General features: G+C 45.0%; 1 protein-coding gene across 4 annotated transcripts in view; it reads left to right on the top strand.

Moving 5' to 3' along the window:
• The window catches only part of GALNT10 (polypeptide N-acetylgalactosaminyltransferase 10), a 227281-nt gene that overhangs the window by 81441 nt on the left and 124293 nt on the right, over positions 1-21547 (top strand). For all 4 annotated transcript variants that reach the window (XM_027077575.2, XM_053199843.1, XM_053199850.1 and 1 more), the window contains 2 exons: positions 8665-8767; positions 11242-11380. In XM_027077575.2, coding sequence (XP_026933376.1) covers positions 8665-8767; positions 11242-11380 — 242 coding nt within the window. The remainder of the gene's footprint in view (positions 1-8664; positions 8768-11241; positions 11381-21547) is intronic.

Here is a 21547-nt window from a genome sequence, read left to right as displayed (position 1 = left end):
CCTCCTGATCTGATCTGAAAGAAAGGAACCTTTTTGCACCATGTACTTGTTTTTTTTTTTTTAATGCACACACCACTGTAGCTGTTCCAGTTTATTTGTGGTTTTGGATTAAAGTGTATAGTTCCCCCTGCCACACACCATACTGTAGCTCTATAAGAGCAGGGTCCTTGTCTGTCTTGCTCCCCAGTGTCCTGGACACATAGCACAGAGTCTAGCATGTGCTTGTACTCATTAAACATTTAAGTGGGTGGATGGGTGGGTGAGAGACTCAAATGAACATTATAAAATTATGGATCAGAGTATTGTGCCCCCCCCCCCCACACCAGGTGATAAAACATTTGGGAACTTCCTCTGAAGAAAATAGTACAAGTTGATGTCATTCTTTTAGAATGGAAGCAAGAAGTTACTAAAGATTCCATTTGCCCTTTAGATAATAGACATTACAAATATCTTGGCTATTTTTCTCTCTGCTGCTTGAAAAAGTCTCTTAATGAGCTTTCACACCTTAAGTAGCAAATGACCTTTTCTAGAGCCATCTATACAAAAGGTGAATTGGACAGGTGGATCTGCCCTTGAAAGTACAGAATCAGCCTTTTTAAACGGTGGTTCCTGTCTGTGAATGACCTTGCCCTCTTAGGAAATGGGGCCCCTTCTAGATTTCAGATTCCAACATCCTGGCATCGAGACTGTGGAGTTATCAGAGCTGGGAAAATGGACAGTTGCTGAGTGGAACAGCAGGTTCACCTGACCTGCACTCAGCAGACTCAGGCAGTCTCGTGGTCACTGGGCTGTAGTGTCTTCATCCCTTGTAGACAGTGCCCTTTACATTTCATGGTTGTCTCATACAGCTTGGTACTGGTTATGGTGAAATGCAGGTTGTCTCTGAACAGCGGCCTACCAGATAGTGGTTGGGGTAAGGTCAGCCCCATAGAAGTCTGACCCAGGGAATGCCAGAAGGAGAGTGGTCCTGGGCCAGAAAGAGGGAACCTTTCCTCTGAATGAAAACAAGATCATCTTCTACCCTCTCTCCCAGGAAGAGGAGGATTCTGAGATGAATTGCAAGTGGATAGGTAGTAACATTTTATTCTTGGAGTTCTACCCCCACCTGTTCCTTGCTCAGAGACCTTCTGTGGCTCCCACCTGCTGAGCAGCTCCAGTGTAAGGTGCTCAGAGTCCGGCTCAGACTTCCTGGCCTCATGGCCCATGACTCTCTTTTGTACTCTACTCACTCCAGCCAAGTCAGGCTCTTTGCCGTTAAGTAAACATGTCCCTTACTTCATGAAGTCCCTTTCTTTGTACATGCTTTCCCTTCAACTAGATTCTGACAGCCGCCCCCCCCCCACCCCCCCCATTGCTGCCTGTCAAAATCCTACCCATCCTTTCAGGCAACTCTCATAGACTCTGCTTCTGTAGGAATCTTTGCCTGATTGTCCCAGGTAGAATTTAATCTTGTAAATACCTATAGAATTTATCCGTACAAGTTTCAGCGCCCTTATATTAGTATTGTGTGTTTTTTCCTCTTATGTATTTGTCACATACCCATGCTATTTGTTGAGTCCAGGGACTATCTTATTTATCTTTGTCTCCCCCACAGTTCTTTGGACATAGTAGGTCCCCGAATTACCAACAGAGTCATCCTTATTTGTTGGATGAATGAATAAATAAAAACAATCCAGCTTATGTCCTCAAAACTCATAAAGGAAGTACATTTATCCAGTTGTCCAAACTCCCTTGCTTAAAGTAACTTTATGCTTTCAGTAAATCAAGCTGTACCTGGCCCTCTTTGAAGTATAACCTTGCAGGCAACCTTGAGGAGAATGCTTTGCTGTATGTGTGTGTGTGTGTGAAGGTTATTAGAATAATCTACTTAGCAGATAAACAAACGTTTGGAATTATACAGAGTCATTTAAACCTCAAAGCAAAATCATTCCAGTGCCTTTGTAGGGTTGGGTGAAAGGAGGGTCAGGGGGAGCAGCCATGTTAAATTTGCAGCAGAATCTGGTCTGTAATATGTCTTCAGACCCTGGCTGCAGCAGATGACCTTCTCGGTTTGACTTTGGGCATTGCTGTTTTGGAGCATATCACCCGTTTTCCGTATTTTGAAGACACTTGCCAGCTGAACGAGGGATGCCAGAGTCCTCTGAGTGGAAGTCGCAGAGTCTGCAATGTTGGGATTAGAGTGCACTTTGATATATCTTTCTTCTTGGGCAGAACACAGTTGGCTTGCTTCACCACCTTTCTTTATGCCCTCCGAAGGGTGCCAGGCACGCTAAATAGTGATTCAACAAAAGATTAAAATTCCGTCTGTGTGTGTGAGTGTGTGGCTGTTTGAACACTAATCGATTCTTTCCGTGGAATGTTAAGTAAAAGCACGCAGATACCAGAAGCAGTTATTTAGAGCAGCCAGTCGAAATCCATTTCCCATTTATTGTTTAATGGGATTGCCACGTTAATTCTGCCAGTCTCCTCCACAGACTCTCCCTCACCTCTCTTTCCATGCTCCCTCCCAGCCCCTTTGATTCCTGTGCCAAAAGGACCTCTGGAAACCAAGGGCAAGAGATGGTTGTTGAAGGGAAGCAGTCACAGCTTTCACAGACAAATGTTCGAGTCTGTAGAATTAAAGAAATTTACAGTTGGCCCTGGATTGAAAATCCAGACATGCTTGCTTGCATAATATTAAGTGATTGCTATTGCGGAGGAATTGCTGTCTTTTGAGAGGCGCTGTCCACGCCTTTCTTGTTGCTAAGGGTCCTGTGACATTTGTTTCTATTGCAGATTGCCACTCTTAACTAGGAACTTTCTTCTTTTCTGAAGAATTTCCACCTGGGTACATGCCCTCCTGTGAATGAGGAGACTCTCTAAATCCTGTTATCAGCAGTGGCCACTTGCATCAGCTCAGGTGTTACATAGGTTGCGTCTACAGGGCTTATGGTTTTATTATTTGATTCCCACCCTCTTCTGTTCCTCCAAACGTGGCTATCATAAACACTGGGTGATAAGCTTTCTCAAAAAATAATGTATTACTAGGCCCCCTTTACCAAGAAGGCCTGACTTTGTGCCAGACACTGAGTTAGATGCTCTGTATTGATTAGCTCAGTTCATTCTCCCCAACAACCCACAGGTTATGGTTATTCTGTTAGTTTTCCCTATTTATCAGTCAGGGAAATTGGGGTCCACCTACCCCAGAAGTGAAACCTAGGTTTTTCCAGCTCTGGAGCCGGAATGCTCTGAGTCATTAAACTAGGCAGCCTGCCCCTTTGATGAGCAGCCCTCAGTCATTCAGCTGGTATTTATTGAGGGCCTAAGATGGACCAGGTGTTGGCCTAAGAACGCACACTGATGAACCAAAACAGGTGATGCCCCTGCCTTCAAGAGGCTCACAGTCTGTCCCAGGGAGGGAACAGCCAGATCTGGTTTGGGCTTTGTGGCTGGCAAGCCAAGGAATTTAGGGAAAATCTGTTCTATTCTGTTAGCCTCAGATTTCATATCGAGACAGCTAGATTTAGACAAGTGGTTTTTCCAGCTTTATTGTGAATCAGAATCACTTGGGGATTGTGTTTAAAAACACATTGGGCGCCTAGGTGGCTCAGTCAGTTGAAGGTCCAACTCTTGATTTCGGCTGTGTGATCCCAGGGTCATGGGATTGAGCCCCGCACTGGGCTCTGTGCTGATGTGGTGCCTACTCAAGATTCTCTCTCTGTCTCCCTCTGCCCCTCTCCCCCACCTGTGCATTCTCTCTCTCTCTCAAAAAAAAAAAAAAAAAATTTAAATAAATAAAAACACATCTTGGCTCCCTACCCCCAGGTACTTTGATATAATAGGTTCAGGATAGGGCCAGGAAATTACATCTATAATGAGGTCCCAGGCCTCCCAAGAACCACCCTTTGAGAGAGACTGATTGGGCTGTAAGCCCCCATTAACACTTGTACAGGCTTTGTGTTGTCCTGCCTGTATCCCCAATGCCTGGCACAGGGTAGGTCTTGATAAATGTTTGGTGATAGTTTGGATGATCTGTCTGTGGGGTTTCCATGGATGGACCTCAGAGAGTCCTGAACCACTTGAAATTGACCACAACTTTTGTTCAGGTTTGTGGATAGGATGAAAAGCACCCTCTGAGCACTGAAAACTCTGTGATTTTAGGATTGAAACCTAAATTTTCTCCTACTGAAAGCTCAGACCTATTAATTGTGAAGCAATTAATAGCAAACTTTGAGTTCTGTATCCGGGTGATCTGATGAGAAGATGTCAGTTTACAGTAGATTCTTAAAATTCTAGAGGAGTTGATATCCACAATTTATGTGAAAATTCTGGAAGTTCTTGGGATGCATCCTGTTTTTATGATTCCTCACTTCATCTGAATGTACCTTTTGGGTCAGTAGTGCTGTCTCCATTTTCCAGGTGGGAAAATCAGGGTGCTGGTGGCTTCTGGACCTTGTCCAAGGTCACAACACAAGGACTCTCTTCACTGAAGACTAGCCTGGGAGTCAGAGAACATGGTTCTTATCATCTTGCCTGCTTATGTGGCCTTGGTTGGGTAGCTGGGCCTCTTTGGGCCTCAGCTTCCCCATCTGTAAGATGGGGGAGGAGTGGACTAATTGATTCTGAGTATCTGCTTAGCTTGGATATTTGAGGACTCTCTATAACTATGTGCTTAGATGTGCAGAACTCCCTGTGTCTGTAGGCTCTGACGTCCTCTTTGCTTAGGGAGATGGAAGGGCCAGTGGGACCACCTGAACAGCATAGATCCTGTCCACAGAGCATTCCAGAAGGCCAAACATCATAAAAGCAAAGGGCAGTGCAGGTCGTAGAAGCTGAGGATGTGAAACTCCCAGAATTTTGGAACCTCAACTCTCTACCCTGTCAGTTCAGCAATTCACTGTTCATTCTGAGAACAAGATTCAAGGAGCCTACTTCCATGAGGTCACAACTGTGCGATTCAATCCCGTGCCGCATTTCCCGTGTCGAGGGAAGACTTTGATGAACAGATGGAGGAAACAGAGCCCTCCGTGGAATTTTAGACTCTTGAAATGTCCTTTAAGGGTCACCTAGCCCTTGCTACTCAGTGTCCTTCATGAACCACCTGCATCAGCATCACCTGGGAGCTTGTTAGATGTGCAGAGTCTCAGTCCCCACATCAGAATCTGTGTTTAACAAGATCTCCCACCCCTGCTCTGTGATCGCACTGCACATTAATTTTTTTTTTTTTTTTGAAAGACGGGGAGAGAGAGGATCCCATTTAGGCTCCACACTGTCAGCACAGAACCCAACGTGGGGCTCAGTCTCATGAACTATGAGATCATGACCTGAGCTGAAATCAAGAGTAGGACGCTCAACCGACTGAGCCACCCAGGCGCCCCTGCTGATTTCATTTTGAGAAGCACTAGCTCCAATCCAGCCTTGAGTCCCCTCTTTCACATCCTGATGAACTATCAAGCATCCTATTCCTGGCCTCCTCTAATATCTTCCTCCTAGTTGGTCCTGTTTCATCCTAGCACGATCCAACTTTTGGAATTTCTTCTCTACCTTGAGCGAAGCCCCCTGCCATTGTCGCTCATTCTAGCCTCAGGACCTCAGAGAACAAGATAACTCCTTCTGTGTTCCCCATGGCTTCTCATCTCCTAGTCCTCCTAACACACAGTTTCTAATTGCAGCACTGTACATCATATATTATACAATAGTGTGTATTGCGGCAATATGCAGACTCGCTGTGGCCAGGCAAGCGACACAAATGAGAGATGGGAACCAGATGAAAAGCAGTAAGGAATGGTAGGGACTGTGGCAAGCTGGAGAGGCTTGCCTCACCTAAGCAGGACAGTTCTTGTGACTGCCCGCTGAGGAGCTGAGGGAACTCAGCCTGAACATTGACATGTCTTTTGAGTTTTCAAGAGAAGCCAAAAATCTTGATAGAACAATAGGAAATCTCCCTTCCCTGCCTGCCTCCCACCCCCGCACTGGCAATTAAGAAACAAGATGAAACAAAACAAAACCAAACCTCAAAGCCACCAGATTGTTTTTGCTAGCGACCATACTTAAGGTTTTTGTGACTTTTGATGATCAATCTGTTCAACTTGGATACTAGAGCCCAGGTTTGGTCTGAGCAGCTCAGAGCAGGCAGGATTATGGCCTCTTTATTCGAGACTAGTAGTTCTTAAACTCAAGAATGGCTTAGGACCTCTTGGAGGACGTGTGAGTGTGTGTGTGTGTGTGTGTGTGTGTGTGTGTGTGTGTGTTATGGGGGGGCAGAGAGAGAGGGAGAGAGAATCCCAAGCAGGCTCCATGCTGCCAGCACAGAGCATGATGCAGGCTTGAACCCACGAAGCTGTGAGATTGTGACCTGAGCTGAAATCAAGAGTTAGATGCTTAACCAACTGAGCCACCCAGGCACCCTGGAGGACTTGTTAAGACATAGATCTTAGGGCCTCCCCCCACCAGGGTTTCTGTCTCAGGAGGACTGGGGCAGAGCCCAGGAATTAACATTTTTCACAAGTTCCCAGGTGGGGCAGTGCTGCTCATACTTTGAGAACCTCTTTAGATGGGCTTCTTCCATTTAGGTGGCCTCAGTCTGCAGAGCCTCTTGGTTCCACCAGTGAGCTGAGCAGTCACCTGAAGTTTCCAGTCTTTGGGTAGCAGGAGAAGGAAAAGGAATTGGGAGGGAGGGCTGGACAAAACATTGCTAAACAGCCCTTGACCCATCCCTCTTGACATCTCAGTGATGGAGTATTTCTTGGGCAGGCGCCTGACCCACCCCAAGGTTTGGCTGCTCTTCGAAATGGAGATGTGGCCCTGATCAGTTTCCACTTGTATTTGTTCATTTATTAGGAGATTTGGTTGTCAGTTTGTTTTCAGCAGAGGACCTTTTTAAAATGAAATCCCGCATGGAATCCTGGTACAGAAAACAGACAGATGCATTGCTGGTGTGGTTCAAAGGGGGCCAAGCTCCTCCTCTCGGAACCCCTCGTCCCAAAGCAGTGCTGAGTGTCTCCTGTGGAAATGTAGCTGAATGCAGTGGAAACTTGCTGAAGGGGCTTCCAGCGCAGCCTCTGTGTTTTCTGAGAGCCCCGAGAACTGTTTGCAGGCACGTGGCCTTTGTTTTCACAGTTTTCCTTCCCTCTCTGACCAACACGTCTGGCATGCTAACTTTCAGAATTTGCTTCTTGCAACTCAGAGAGGTCCGTAGGAGAGGGAATGAATGCAAAGGATTGCGATTATCATTAGAGCTGATGTAAGGATATTGAGCCGTTGTGGAAAATCTGCTAACACAAGGATCAGCCAGAGACTTAAAAAATTGGCTTGGGGATGATTTTCTTCTGGTGGCTTCTTGTTAGTGCTAATGTCGCAGCGTGTCACATGCTGCGGGTCTTCGTAGCTAATTACATAGGAAAAAGGACTGTTGCCTCCTGCATGCCACAGTGGCAAGAACAAGTCTGCAAGATTTTTAATGGGCAAGGTGATGTGGAAAGCCATTCTCATTTTCGTGAACACAGGAAGACATTTAAACAGCCGTGCAGCACAGCGTTACCTGGGGAAGGCTCTAACTGAGCCCCGGGGCCAAGTGTTTAGACTTCACTGTTGGCATGGGGAAGCATCTGGTGCCCTGTGATGACCCCAGACAGTGGCATGCAACTCCTTTAATTAGGGAAACCGCTTCCTAATGGGCACACCAGGATGGGCTCATCTCCCAAACACAGGAAATGCCTTCAGAGCCTGGCCCCAGGGGGCTGCTCTCTTGTGGCTGCTGTATTTTCCCATTTTTTTTCAGCCATCCAATTGCTTGTTCATACACTCCACACACACTGGCCAAATGTTCACCCTCTTGGGGACTAGGCTCTTCTGGGGACTGTAGAGGTGACCAAGAGCTTGCTTCTGCTTCTGTGCTCAGAGCTCCTCAGGCCCAGCCCAGCTCTGGCCACTCTCCACCACACCTGGAAGTCTATGCCCTGCCTCTCATTTCTGCTTACCTGAAGCTTAGCCCAAATGCCTTCACGTCTGTGAAATTATCTCCAGTTCTCCCAGGTGGAAGTGAACACCTGGGGCCCTGTCTCCAGGCCTCTGATCTAAGTAAGGTTCGCTTACCTGCCTTGTCCGGTATGTAGCCACGAGCCACCTGTGACTACTGGGCACCTGGGAAGGTCTGAATTAAGGTGAACACAAGTACAAAATACACCTGATTTCAAACCTAGTATCTTCGCAATGACGATATTTTAGGTAGGGTATATTGGGTTAAATAAAATATATTACCAAACCTAATTCATCTGGTTTTTGTTTGTTTTTTTTCTTTTAGCATGAATACTAGAAAATCTAAAGTTACACGTGTGGCTCACATTTGTGGCTCACGTTAGATTTCTGTTGGACAGAGTCACACTTACTGCTTTCTCCCTTGGGGGAAAGGAAGGTCTGTCCATCTGTTTTCTCTCCTGCCGGTTTGTAGTTCCAGGAGGGTGGACATGTGTACCTGTCATCCTTCTGACCTTTGCCCACCTGACTGGCTTATGGCCAGTGCTAACAGAGGTATATTGAGGGAATTAATAAATGAACAAATGGTGACAGACCATCAGTCAAAACCAACATGTCCCATAGGTAGTGCAATTTCTGGGACTCTGTTACTAAATTTATTTCCCCTTTCATTCTTTTTCACAGTTGTTATGTTTTTTTTTTTTTTTTAAGGGCTCCCACAATCAGCAGAAGAAGATATTTTTCCTGGGAGATGGGCAAAAGCTGAAGGATTGGCATGACCAAGAAGCCATCAGGAGGGACGCCCAGCGCATAGGTATGGACAGTGGTATTGCTGGCTGGCAGGTCCTGTGAAGTGTGTGTGTGTGTGTGTGTGTGTTTAGCAGGCATGTCTGTACCTCCTGTTGCTTCCCTCTCCATTTACCATTCTTCCTCCCCCTGCTTCCTGGGGGTCCCCCTCTTCACCTGTTAGCTGACCCCTTTCTCCACTCACACCATCAGGTCCACTGCCTTCAAGAGTTGTCCCTACTACCTTTATTGGGGAGTAGATGTCTCCTCCTCATGAGGTATTTTGCCACTAGAATGAAGAGCGGTCGTGATAAGAGCCAACATTTATTAAACACCTACGGTGAGCATGGAGGCCCGTGCTGCACACTTTGCACATTTTCTCAGTGAAACCCCAAGTCACCCTTTGTGGCCCATTTGACGAGAAGGGGCCCATAGCTCAGAGACGCAGGGTAATCTGCCTGCAGTCACACAGTGAGAAAGAGGCAGGCTTGGGACTTGAACCCAGCTCTGGAGGACAGAGTCGATCCCTACCCAGCTCTGTAGCCATAAGACTGAATGGAGTTAGCAGGCTTCGGCTCAAGTTTTCTTTGGCTAATTAGTCTTTGGAGCAGTTCCTGGTACACCAGGGAGTTGGGAAGAGTTGGGGGCGGGGGGAGTATATAGAAATTACGTGGAGAGTCGTCTCTAGAGAGCCTGGACTTAGGGGTCAGGAGGGTAGCCCCGACACCACGGACTGGGTGTTGTTGTGACAAGTAAAGGGACAGATTTGAAGCAACTTTACAAGGCTGGAAAGCACTGTACAAATAGAGGGATTGGTATTTTATTCATTTCATCCCAGTTAAAGGCACCACCACTATTGATTTTTTTTTTTTAGATTACATTATGAAAAAAAAACCCAGACTATAACAAGCCTCCAAATAGAACTGATATAATAACTGATGGTCAGGGAAATCTAAAGACATGACATGCATTTTTCTATAAGCCAGTGATTTAAAATGAAGTGGGGGTGGGTTCCGCTTAAGCTGGGAGAGGAAACATTTGAAAAGAGCTGATTCTCCAGACGGATATACCAGAATTATTAGAACATTGGGCTAACTAGCAAGGAAAGAGTAAGCAGTGGAAACGGTATTAAGAATAATAATAACCAGCTTGTGTTGAGTGTGAACTCTGTGCCAGGCATCTGGCGTGGCATTGTCTCCTTAGTCATTACATTGGCCCTTCTTATCCCTGTTAGTACAAAGAGCAAATCCTGATCATCGAAAGGCTAATGGCATGCCCAGGGTGACATTGCTGGGAGTGGCAGGTTTGGGCCTTAAGCTGTACTCTGCCGGATTCTAGGGCCTGAGCTCTGAATTGCTTCCCGGTACCCACTCCTGAAACTTCCCTCCCCAGGCAGATGCTTCTGGCTCTTCTTTCTCTGCTTGCTGCATTTGTGTCCCTTGCGGAATCTGGCCTGGGCACTAGGCAGCAGCGTCTTCTCATGGAGCGTTGCAAGATGGCGGCGTCCTCTCTCTCATCTGGCTGGAGCCACAAGGCTGTAGGCACAGGCCTTGGCCCCACCTCTCAGCTTGCACCTTCCCATCAAGCTGATGTTGTCAGTGTTTACTTTGCAAAGTAAGTAGGGTGTTGCTCAGACCACAGGCTCCAGAAGATGAGGTGATTTTTAATCAGCTGCTTTTATGACCATTTCTCTCCCATTGCAGATTCTTGGGCCGTTATTGCAGGGGTTGGTGTGGACATTCATATTCACCATCTGCACCCTGAGAACCCAGAGAATAATTTCCTGGACCATCAGGGTCTCTTTCCCCAAATGGATTGTGTAGAGAAAGGACAGCTAGCGCATTATCCACCCAAATCCATGACTCAAAGCAACATTTTTCAGGCAATCCTGGCCTAGGCTAGACAGATCTTAATTGTTTGCTGGCTTAAAAGATCAAAGCATCTTTTATCATTTGTGGCCATTTTTATTTGCATATGAAGTCTGCCTTGCCTAGAGAGTAACCCTATTCCTCACAGGAGTGTAAGTGATTTATCGTTCATAAATTCTGTCATGGATGCAACTTCACATTTGAAATTCAGAGAGTTGGTGTGACTGGCCTGTGGTTGGTCAGCTCTTAAGTAGACCTGGCCTCCCATTCCAGTGGTAGGATCCATGGTCAGGAGTGTTTGGGGCCCCTGGCGGATTGGGGAAGCATGGGCTTTGGAGCCTACAGACCTGCTTTTATAACCTTCTTGAGTCTCAGTTTATCCATCTGTAGAATCAGGGTTCACAAGTCCACCCTGATGGCTTGCTGTGGGCATTACATGAGGACAAGTACATGGCATGGCCATGGCTGAATAAACCCTCATTCCCCTGCCCCCTTTATACCCCAACCTCACAAAATCTGGAGGTCCGCTCTGTATCCAAGGCTAAAGTTTTACCTCTGTGGCTTAATTATATTTTTCATCCTTCTTCCCCCACCCCATTCAGTTAGCAACACTGATTTTGCTCTTTTCTCCTAGGAAATGGAGAACAAGGGAGACCTTACCCCATGACCGACGCTGAGCGAGTGGATCAGGCGTACCGAGAAAATGGATTTAACATTTACGTCAGTGATAAAATCTCCCTGAATCGCTCTCTCCCTGATATTCGGCACCCAAAGTGAGTGTAACGTCTCTCATCTTCTGGGATCTAAGGATTTTGCCCATGGCTCTTGATGAGAATTAATTAAAGAAACAGGTACATAAAGCTCTGCTGGAGGAAATTCCCTCCTTGGTAGCCCGGGCCTTGGCGCAGAGGTTTGTGTGATCCAAGTCTCCTAGATTTAGCGGTCGTGTGGCAGAGGGATGAAAGACAGCCAGTCTCCTTCCCCTTTGCAGGCAGTGGGACCCATGTATCCTCTGCATTTCCCCTCTTTGGCCCACGGGGAAGTTCAAAACTCAAGTTCAGACCATTGCAACTACAGCTTCAACCCTTGTGCTCTCCATGAGGAGATACATTTTTATTTCCTTTTCTTAAACAGGGGACTTTGTTTTAGCTGCCATGTGCACGTGGGTATTTGTGTCTTTTTTTTATAAGCTACCTCAAGTCATTTTGAGACAGGACACATTGTAACGATGATAAAGAGATAATAATGGCAGCTAACATCCATTGAACGGGTATCATATGCAGGCACTTCGTTTGCTTTAAATGTCGTAAGTCCTGTAAGGCCATAGGCGGCCAAGAAGCTGAGCCAGGTCTCTAGCTCAACCAAAAACTAGACTCTGGACCTGAGGCTGTCCTGCCTCCCTGGGTGCCTTCAGTAGAGCTGTTGTGGTCGTGGTGATTTTCTGCTAGAGCGGTAGTGCCTAGAGTTGGTGTGCAGTACAATCACCTGGAAGGATGTTAGAGCCCAGGATTTTGAGCCTCACCCCCATAAATCCTGATTCAATAGATGTGGGTCAGGACCCAAGAACTTGCATTATGAACAAGCCCCCATGTGATGCTGGTGCAGCTTATCTTGGGTCCACACTACCACCAAAGGTAGAATGGGAGTCTAGAATGGGAATTCAGATGGGAATTCTACAGGAAGGCGGTATTGAGTGGCACCAAAGCATAAAATGTGCTGCCCAGGAATTAAGAAAGTAGAGCCCAGGAAAAGATCATAGCAGCTGACATTTACTAGGTGCTTACTGCATGCTAGGCATCATTCTTAGCCAGTGGTTCTCAGAGTGTGGTTCCCGGACCAGCACTGTCATGGGCACCTAGGAGCTTATGAAACACGCGGATTCACAGTTTCAGCCTAGATCTACTGCAGCAAAAGCTCTTGGGAGGCACCCAGCAATCCATGTTTTAACAAGCCCTCCAGGTGATTCTGTTGCAAAGCTTAAGTTTTAGAAGATATTCTAGGTACGTTAAGCGCTTACCTCACTCGGCCAAACCTTCCAAAAACCAATGACGTATGTACCTTTATTATCATCATTTTACAGGTAAGGAATTGAGGCACACAAAGGTTAGGTAATTTGCATACGATGGCACAGCTGATTAGTGGAGCTGGAACTTGAAAGCAGGGAGTCTGACGTAGCATCTGTAATCCATAAGATCTTTGCACCTGTAAGAACACAGTTAGTAGAAAGCAGTACAGGCACACCTCAGAGATACTGCCGGCTGTGCTCCAGACCACCGCAATAAAGTGAGTCAAATGAATTTTTTGGTTTCCTCATGCATACAAAAGTTGTGTTTACACTAAACTGTTTTCTGTTAAGTGTGCAATAGCATTGTGTCTAAAATCCAACGTACACACCTTAATTAAAAATATTGCTAAAAAGTGGGGCGCTTGGGTGGCTCAGTTGGATAGGTGTCTGACCGGCTCAGGTCATGATCTCGCGGGTTCATGGGTTCGAGCGCCGTGTTGGGCTCTGTGCTGACGGCTTGGAGCCTGGATCCTGCTTCCGATTCTGTGTCTCCCTCTCTCTCTCTCTCTCTATCTGCCCCTCTCCCGCTGGTACTCTGTCTCTCTCTCTCAAAAATAAGTAAACATTAAAAAATACATGTTGCTAAAGATGCTACCCATCATCTCGGCTTTCAGTGGCAGAGGGTCTGGCCTCAATGTGGATGGCTGCTGACAGATCAGGGTGGTGGTTACCGAAGACCGGGGTGGCTGTGGCAATTTCCTAAAAGAAAACAATAAAGTTTGCTGCATTGATGAACTCTTCCTTGAAAGAAAGTATTTCTCAGTAGCATGCGATGCTGTTCGATAGCATTTACCCACAAGAGAACTTCTTTTAAAACCAGAATCAGTCCTCACAAACCTCACCTCACTGCTTTATCGACTCCCGTTTATGTAATGTTCCAAATCCTTTGTTGTCATTTCAACAGTCTTCACGGCATCTTCACCAGGAGTAGATTCCATCTCAACAAACCATTGTCTTTGCTCATCCATAGGAAGCAAGTCCTCATCCATTTTGGTTTTATCATGGGACTGCAGCAATTCAGATATAATAACAAAAATGAAAACGTTTGAAATATTGTGAGAACTACCAGTATGTGGCCCACACACGAAGTGACCAAATACTGTTGGGAAAATGGCACCAACAGACTTGCTCAACACAGGGTCGCCACAGGCCTTCAATTTGTAAAAAACACAGTATCTACAGAACACAGTAAAGTGAAGTGACCTAAACTGAAGCAAGCCTGTAAGAAAGAATTAATCTTGGTGGCATGTTTGGGCTACTTACGAAATGCTTTCTGCCCTATTCCTATCTTTCAGTTCCCGCAGCTGTGCTGTGAGATTGGCCTTATTATCATCTCTGCTTTGTAGATGAGGAAACCACACAAAAGGGGTGCTGTTTATCCAGGATGGGCCCCATTCATGGGACTTCTTGCTGTGAGGGCAGGGAGTGTGGGGCCTCGGAGCTTGGAGCGCTTGTCCGTGGCGTTTGCAATTTGTTTCGTGGTCTTTACTGTCAAGCCCAAGATTTTTCATCTAAGTCTGAGAATGTAGTTCAGATATCACTGATGTTGCTGGATACAGAGCTGTGACCTAACTCCGAGGGTCAGAAACTCAATTTATGTGTTTAGCCCCTTGCAGAGTTCAGAATTCTACACTAATTTCATCTTGCTGGCTCTACGAAAGAAGTTCATCTGGGAACATTACACCCTCACCTCAGCCGCTGTTCTGTGGCTCTGTGGGCCCTCAACTCTGGCTGTTTCTGGGGTGGTTTTAAAGATGTACAAGGGCCACGGTCCCACCCCAGACCACTGGAGTCTGAATCTCTGGGGGGTGGGGGTGGGGGTCCATCTTGGGTCTCAGTATTTTCTGAAGCCTTGGGAAGCAATTCTCACTTACATAACCAAGGCTGAGAAGTACTGGTGTCAATCAAGGAATATTTTTATAACGAGACGGAGAAGCTAGGTGTGGACACAGCTTTCATCTGTCCATTCATCTGTTGAGTCACTAAATATATATGAATGGGCTACATGCCAAGCCCTGTGCTTGACATCAGGAACACAACAATAAATGAGCCATGATTGTTGCCTCGTGCAAGAGGTGGGGACAGATGGGCTAAGCAGGTCATTACACCACAGATGAGAAGATCGGCAATAAGGGTAGACTCCGGGTGCTTTGGAACTCCCAAGGACACCCCCACCCAGCACCGGCCTTTGTGGGAAGACACTGCAGGTAGAAAAGTAGGCAAGAAGTGCACAGCCTTGGGCTTAAAAGTTCGAGTCTCTCAGCTGGATAGAGGCCCCCAGGTTGAGGCCTGGCCCCCATGTCTCCAGTGCACAACTCTTTCCCAACAGTTCAGAAAAAAGAAAGCTCTTCTTAATTTTGGAGTCCCGGGGCCCACAGACAAGTCTGTGGATAGAATTCAGGAGCCTCTAAAAATCTGGATGTGGGGGCGCCTGGGTGGCGCAGTCGGTTAAGCGTCCGACTTCAGCCAGGTCACGATCTCGCGGTCCGGGAGTTCGAGCCCCGCGTCAGAGCCTGGAGCCTGTTTCCGATTGTGTGTCTCCCTTTCTCTCTGCCCCTCCCCCGTTCATGCTCTGTCTCTCTCTGTCCCAAAAATAAATAAATGTTGAAAAAAACAAAACAAAACAAAAAAATCTGGATGTGGAAAACACTGTGTTTTTCTTTTCACTAACCTCTAACTGAAGCATGGTGTTCCTTTCTGTTACGACTGTAGGCAACAAAGCACCTGTGAATTTGTCCCCAAAAGAAATCATTTACTTTTACGTCACTTTATAGATATCTAGAAATGTAATGAATGCTCATCACTACTTGGAAGTGAAGGTAGTTTTTAGAACAGCCACTAGATCGTGTTGATTAATGTGTTAACAAGGAAACACTTTTATTACTATATTTCAGATTTTTAAATTATTTTGATAACTGTATCCCAGTCCAGTTGATTTCCTTTATAACCTGCTTTATTTTATGCATTATACAAGCTGCTCTGAAAAGTGACCATAGGCTTCACCAGCTTGGCAGAGGGGTCCAGGGCATCAGAGAGGTGAGGAAGCACTGTTCTAGGTGGGTGTGAATTGAGCCATAAGGACGCCTCAGGCTCCTCTGTTCCCAGCCACCCCACCAGCATATAAGTCACCATGAAGGATGTCACTAAATCCAGTGCTCCGGACACTCCCCGCCCCTCTCCTGACCCCCTGGCTTTTCAGAATCCCTAGCTATGGAAGCGGACATTCCAGAAATGAGTGGACAGATGTCTTGAAGAGCTATTCCTTTTCTTCCTGGGCTGGGGAGGGGAGAGGGCAGGGGGTGGATCTTTCCTGCAGACCTCGGAAATGTGTGAGATTAGAGCAGTGGAGACACTCCCTCCCTCTGGTTTCTTTGAGCTGAAACAGCTCCATCAGGAGCTGAGGTAATGTTTGTCTTTTACTTCTTCCAACTGAATTTTGGCAACATCACATCAAGAACAGGATTGAGGGACTGTTTGTGCCAGCTGCATTTGCTTCCACCAGAAGCTGCACCAAGGACCATGGAGACCCAGAGAAGGGAAAGAGGGCAGTCTGACCCGACTTGCTGGGGCTTGTAAATGGGAGGTGGCCAGCTGGCTCAGCGGGCCTGCCCTCTGCACCCCCTGCCGAGGGAGCAGGAACAGAGGATGGCTGGTGCGCTGGCCCGCTTCCCCTGCTCCCTGGGAGGTGGGTTGGGCCGCATGGCGACCGTCCATGGAGGCCCCTCCAGGACACAGAGCTGATGGCAGCAGCCCCGACTGCTGAAGTGGCTGGGGTCCAAAGCTTCCTGTGCAAACTTCTCCTCTGAAAAAATGGTCATTTTCTCCCGTGCGAAGAGTATCCATCTGAAAGCCATCAGAGAACATTCATGGTAGGAGTGAAAACCATCTACACTCCTGACCTGCTTTACCCAGTCCCTTGGTTTAGCTTTCAGTAATGAATGAACCTGAATGGAATCTTTCTTGCAATAAAAGGCCCAAATCTACCAGATTCCTTTTTGTGAAATTAACTCGGTTGATTTATGGTATGGGCTGAATTTCCTCAAAAGAACTTAGAAGTTTATATTATTATAATAGGCCAGTGTTCTATTGATCGCCTTTACATCTCCAACAGGTTACAGAAGCAACAAGGGAGCCAATTAGAGTCTATACATTTTGACACACATTTATTAAATATATACTCTGGAAAGAAAGACCGGTTGCCAGCACAAGTTTAAATCAGCCACATTGATAGCACTAGTTGTAATGATAATAATAGGGCCCCAAATATGAATGTACACACAGACACACAAAAAATGCTATTTAGGGGCCAAGACAGAGTAACAGGACCCTCTCCTGCCTGAAATAACAACAACTAAAGACAAACCGTGTGAAGCAATGGTTTGTAAGACATTGGACATCAGTCAGTGACAGGCCATAAATCTTAAGAGGTGGCAAACAAGTGAGGTGAGCCCTACAGGTACCCCAGCTTTTGTCTCAAGAGAGTTTCCAGGCCATGGTATGGGGAGGGGAACCCAAGTGGAGCCCAGAGGACTTCCTGAGTTGAGGAGAAGAAGTCCAAGGAGACCAAAGAGGCCAGAGTTCACAGGCCCTTAATGAGGAATATTAATACTAATCAAAACCAACCCAGGGGCATCTGGGTGGCTCAGTCAGTTAAGCGTCCAACTCTTGGTTTTAGCTCAGGTCATGATCTCAGTTTGTGGGTTCGAGCCCCATGTGGGCCTCCATGCTGATGGTGTGGAGCCTGCTTGGGATTCTCACTCTCTCTTTCTCTCTCTCTCTCTCTCTCCCTCCCCCTATCCCAAGTGTGCTGCCTCTGTCTCTTTCAAAATAAAATAAATAAACTTTAAAAAAAAAGCCCAGAATTAACACAGATTTTAGAATTAGCAGAGGACACTAAAACATTTATTATTACTATATTCCATATGTTTCAAAAATTAAATAGACACATGGACAATTTAAAAAGACCCAAACTGAGCTTCTAGAAATGAAACCAACAAAGTCTGCAATGAAAAATAGTGTATGGGATGAATGGCAGACTAGATATTGCGGGGGGGGGGGGGGGGAGGAGTAAAACTGAAGAGTAGGAAAATAAACTACTCAAAATACAGAATTTTTCAAAATAAAAAGGGCATTGATGAACTGTGGGACAACGTTAAGCAATCAAATGTCCATGTAATTGGAGTCTATGAAAGGGAAGAGAAAAATAATGGCCAAAAGTTTTCCAAGTTGAGTGACAGCTATAAAACCACAAATCCAAGAAGTACAATGAAACCCAATCTTAAGAAACAGGAGTAAAATGACACCACTGTATATCATCATCAAATTGCTACAAACCAGTGATGAAGACAAAGTTTTAGACTAGACAGAGAAATAAAACTGAAAGGACCAAAGACAAAAATGACAGAATTCTCAGTGGAAACGATAGAGGCAAGAGCATGGTGTAACGACATCTTTAAGGTATGAAAAGCAAAAACTCTACCAACCTAGAATTCTACACCCAGTGAAAGTATCTTTCAAAAATAAAGGCAAAATAGTGACTTGTCAGACACTGAAAGAATTTATCACAGCAGTTATGTACTATAAGGAATGTTAAAAGAAGTCCTTTAGGGGAAAAAAAATACGGTAACAGGTGGAAATAGGGATCTTCATTTACAAAGAATGAAGATCACTGGGAATAGTAACTATGTGGGTAGATATACACTATTTCTTATTGTTTAAATCTTTTTACAAGATATCTGAGAGAGTAACCAAAAATAATAGTAACATATTGTTGGTTTTTTTTTTTAATTTTTTTTTTAACGTTTATTTATTTTTGAGACAGAGAGAGACAGAGCATGAATGGGGGAGGGTCAGAGAGAGGGAGACACAGAATCTGAAACAGGCTCCAGGCTCCGAGCTGTCAGCACAGAGCCCGACGCGGGGCTCGAACTCACGGACCGCGAGATCATGACCCAAGCCAAAGTCGGCCGCCTAACCGACTGAGCCACCCAGGCGCCCCTGTTGGGTTTTAAACCTATGTAAAGTTATACGTGTATGCCAGCGTAGAGGTCAGAGAGGAGAAATGCTAATATACTACTATAAGATTTTCATACTACTTGTGATGTGATATAGTACCATTTGAAGGTATGCTGTTAAAATGTATCCTATAAATCATGAAGCAAGCACTAAAAAGCAAAGCAAAGAGTTATAGCAAATTTTACCAACAAGGGAGGTAAAATTGAATAATGGAAAATATTGAGTTAACCCAAAAGAAGGCAGAAAAAGAGAGAAAGAAAAGGGAACTGAGGTCAGAAAGGACAAATAGAAAGCAAGTACCAAGATGATGGGCTTTAACCTAACCATATCAATAATCACATTAAATGTAAATGCACTAATTGTTTCAGTTATAAGGCAGAACTTTCTGCCTTTTACCCAGTTAGATAAAAAAAAACAAGATTCTACTCCATGCTGCCTGCAAGAAACACACTTTAAATATAAAGGTACAAATGACAGTAAAAAGATAGGGGAAATCTACCATGCTAACACTAACCAAAAGGAAGCTTTGGTGGCTGTATTAATGTCAGTTTAAGTAGAATTCAAAACAAAGAATATCAGGGATAAAGAAGGTAGTTTAATATTTAATAAAGGGATCCTTCATTAAGAGAACATACCAACCGGGCACTGGGGTGTCTCAGCCAGTGAAGTGTCTGACTTTGGCTCAGGTCATGATCTCTCAGTTCCTGGACTCGAGCCCCACATCAGTTCTGTGCTGACAGCTCAGAGCCTGGAGCCTGCTTCAGATTCTGTCTCCCTTTTCTCTGCCCCTCCCCCACTTGCTCTCACGCATGCTCACGCACTCTCTTTCTCTCTCTCTCTCAAAAATAAATAAACATTTAAGAAAAAGAAGTGAGAGAATATAGCAACCCTAAATATTTATGTACCTCATAAGAGAGCTTCAAAATACATGAAGCAAAAACTCATGGAACTGCAAAGAGAGATAGACATAGCCACAATTACGAGATTTAACACTTTTCTCTCAAAAATTGGTAGAACAAGTAGAACCAGCAAGGATATAGTAGACTTTAACAGCGTCATCAACCCCGTGACCCAGTTAACATTTATAGAACATTCTACCCAATAACAGCAGAGTGTACATGCTTTTCAAGTACATGCAGAGCATTTACCAAGATTGATCATATTCTGGGTTGGAAAACAAGTCTCCATAAATTTAAAAGGATTCAAGTGATGCGAAGTATGTTTTCTGACTACAGTGGAATTAAATTTAGAAACCAATAACAGGACAGTCTCTTAACGTTTCCAAATGTTTGGAAACTATAACTCACATATGAATAACAGATGGGTCAAAGAAGAAATCAAAAGGAAAATTAGAAAACGTTTTGAACTGGGGCGCCTAGGTGGCTCAGTCCGTTGGGCATCCGACTTCAAATTCAGGTTGTGATCTCACGGTTTGTGAGTTGGAGCCCCGCGTCGGGCTCTGTGCTGATAGCTCAGAGCCTGGAGCCTGCTTTGGATTCTGTCTCCCTCTTTCTCTGCCCCTCCTCCACTCATGCTCTGTCACTTTCTCAAAAATAAATAAACATTAAAAAAAATGTTTTGAACTGAATGGTAATGAAAACAACATATCAGAATTTGTGGGATGTCACTAAAGCAGTACTTACAGGGAAATTTGTAGCATTAAATGCTTATATTAGAAAAGAAAAATGGTGCCAAATTGACAACACCAGCTTCTACTACTTTAAGAAACCAGAAAAATAAGAACAAGTTAATCTAAAATAAACAGAAGAAAGGAAATTTTAAAAAGATCAAAGCAGAGATCAATGAAGTAGAAAAGAGAAAAACAATAGGAAAAAATCAATGAAACCAAAAGCTGACACTTTGAGGTGGTCAATTAAATGGATTAACTTCTAACCAGACTGATGAGAAAGAGAAGACACAAATTACCAGTATCAGGAATGAGGTGATGTAACTATAGATTCTATAGTGATTAGGAGAATAGTAAAGGAATATTCTGAACAACTTTATGCCTGTAAATTCAGCAACTTAGTTGAAATGATAAATTCCTTGGAAGTTCACTCAAAAAGGAAATAACCAAAATAGTCCTATGTATATTAAAGAAATTGACATTATAGTTATGAACCTCCCTACAAAGAAAACTTTAAGCCCAGATGGGTTCATTGGTGAATTCCACGAAGTAGAATTTAAGAAATAATACAAACAACTCTTCTACACCAACTCTTCCAAAAAATTAAAGAGACTGGAGTACTTTCCAACTCATTGTGAACTCAGCATTACCCTGATACTAAAACAAGGTGAAGATATTGCGAGAAAATTACATTATCGACCAGCGTCCCTCATGAACAGATTGGACAGGTGCTGTTATTGTTATCATTGTCATTACTCACCTTTTTTTCAGATCAGCAAATAGAAGAATCAAAATGGGGGAGGGAAAGGGATCTGGGGCAAAAGTCACACAGGTACACCCTGAGTTCTAACTAGAGTTTAGTTGGAAATGGATTTGTTGTCGTGGTTTGCTAACCATTGCAGTATCCAAAACGCCCAGAAAAAGAGGTAGGGAATCAGGAAGAGGGAAAGCCCTGAGGGGGAAATGGCCCCATGGGCCCAGGAGAGCTGGCAATGCTGAGGTCCTATTCAAGGACAACCACCTCCCCCCCTTGATAGTGTGGCCTTGCTGATGCTGAGGGTTTGAGAACCAGGAAAGCCTGATGTTTATTGGTACTCCTAGAATCTTCTCAAATGGTGATGTAAACCTGAGCAAGAAAGGCCAGGGATGTAACCTGCCCCCTGCACAGCCACGTCATGGATGTACCCAGAGCTAATTAAATCAGGAACCTAATCTAAAGTCACTGGGCTTCTT

The sequence above is a fragment of the Acinonyx jubatus genome, chromosome A1, assembly GCF_027475565.1.
Source record: "Acinonyx jubatus isolate Ajub_Pintada_27869175 chromosome A1, VMU_Ajub_asm_v1.0, whole genome shotgun sequence".
NCBI classification, from domain to species: domain Eukaryota; kingdom Metazoa; phylum Chordata; class Mammalia; order Carnivora; family Felidae; genus Acinonyx; species Acinonyx jubatus.
This window is presented reverse-complemented; position numbering and strand designations above follow the sequence as displayed.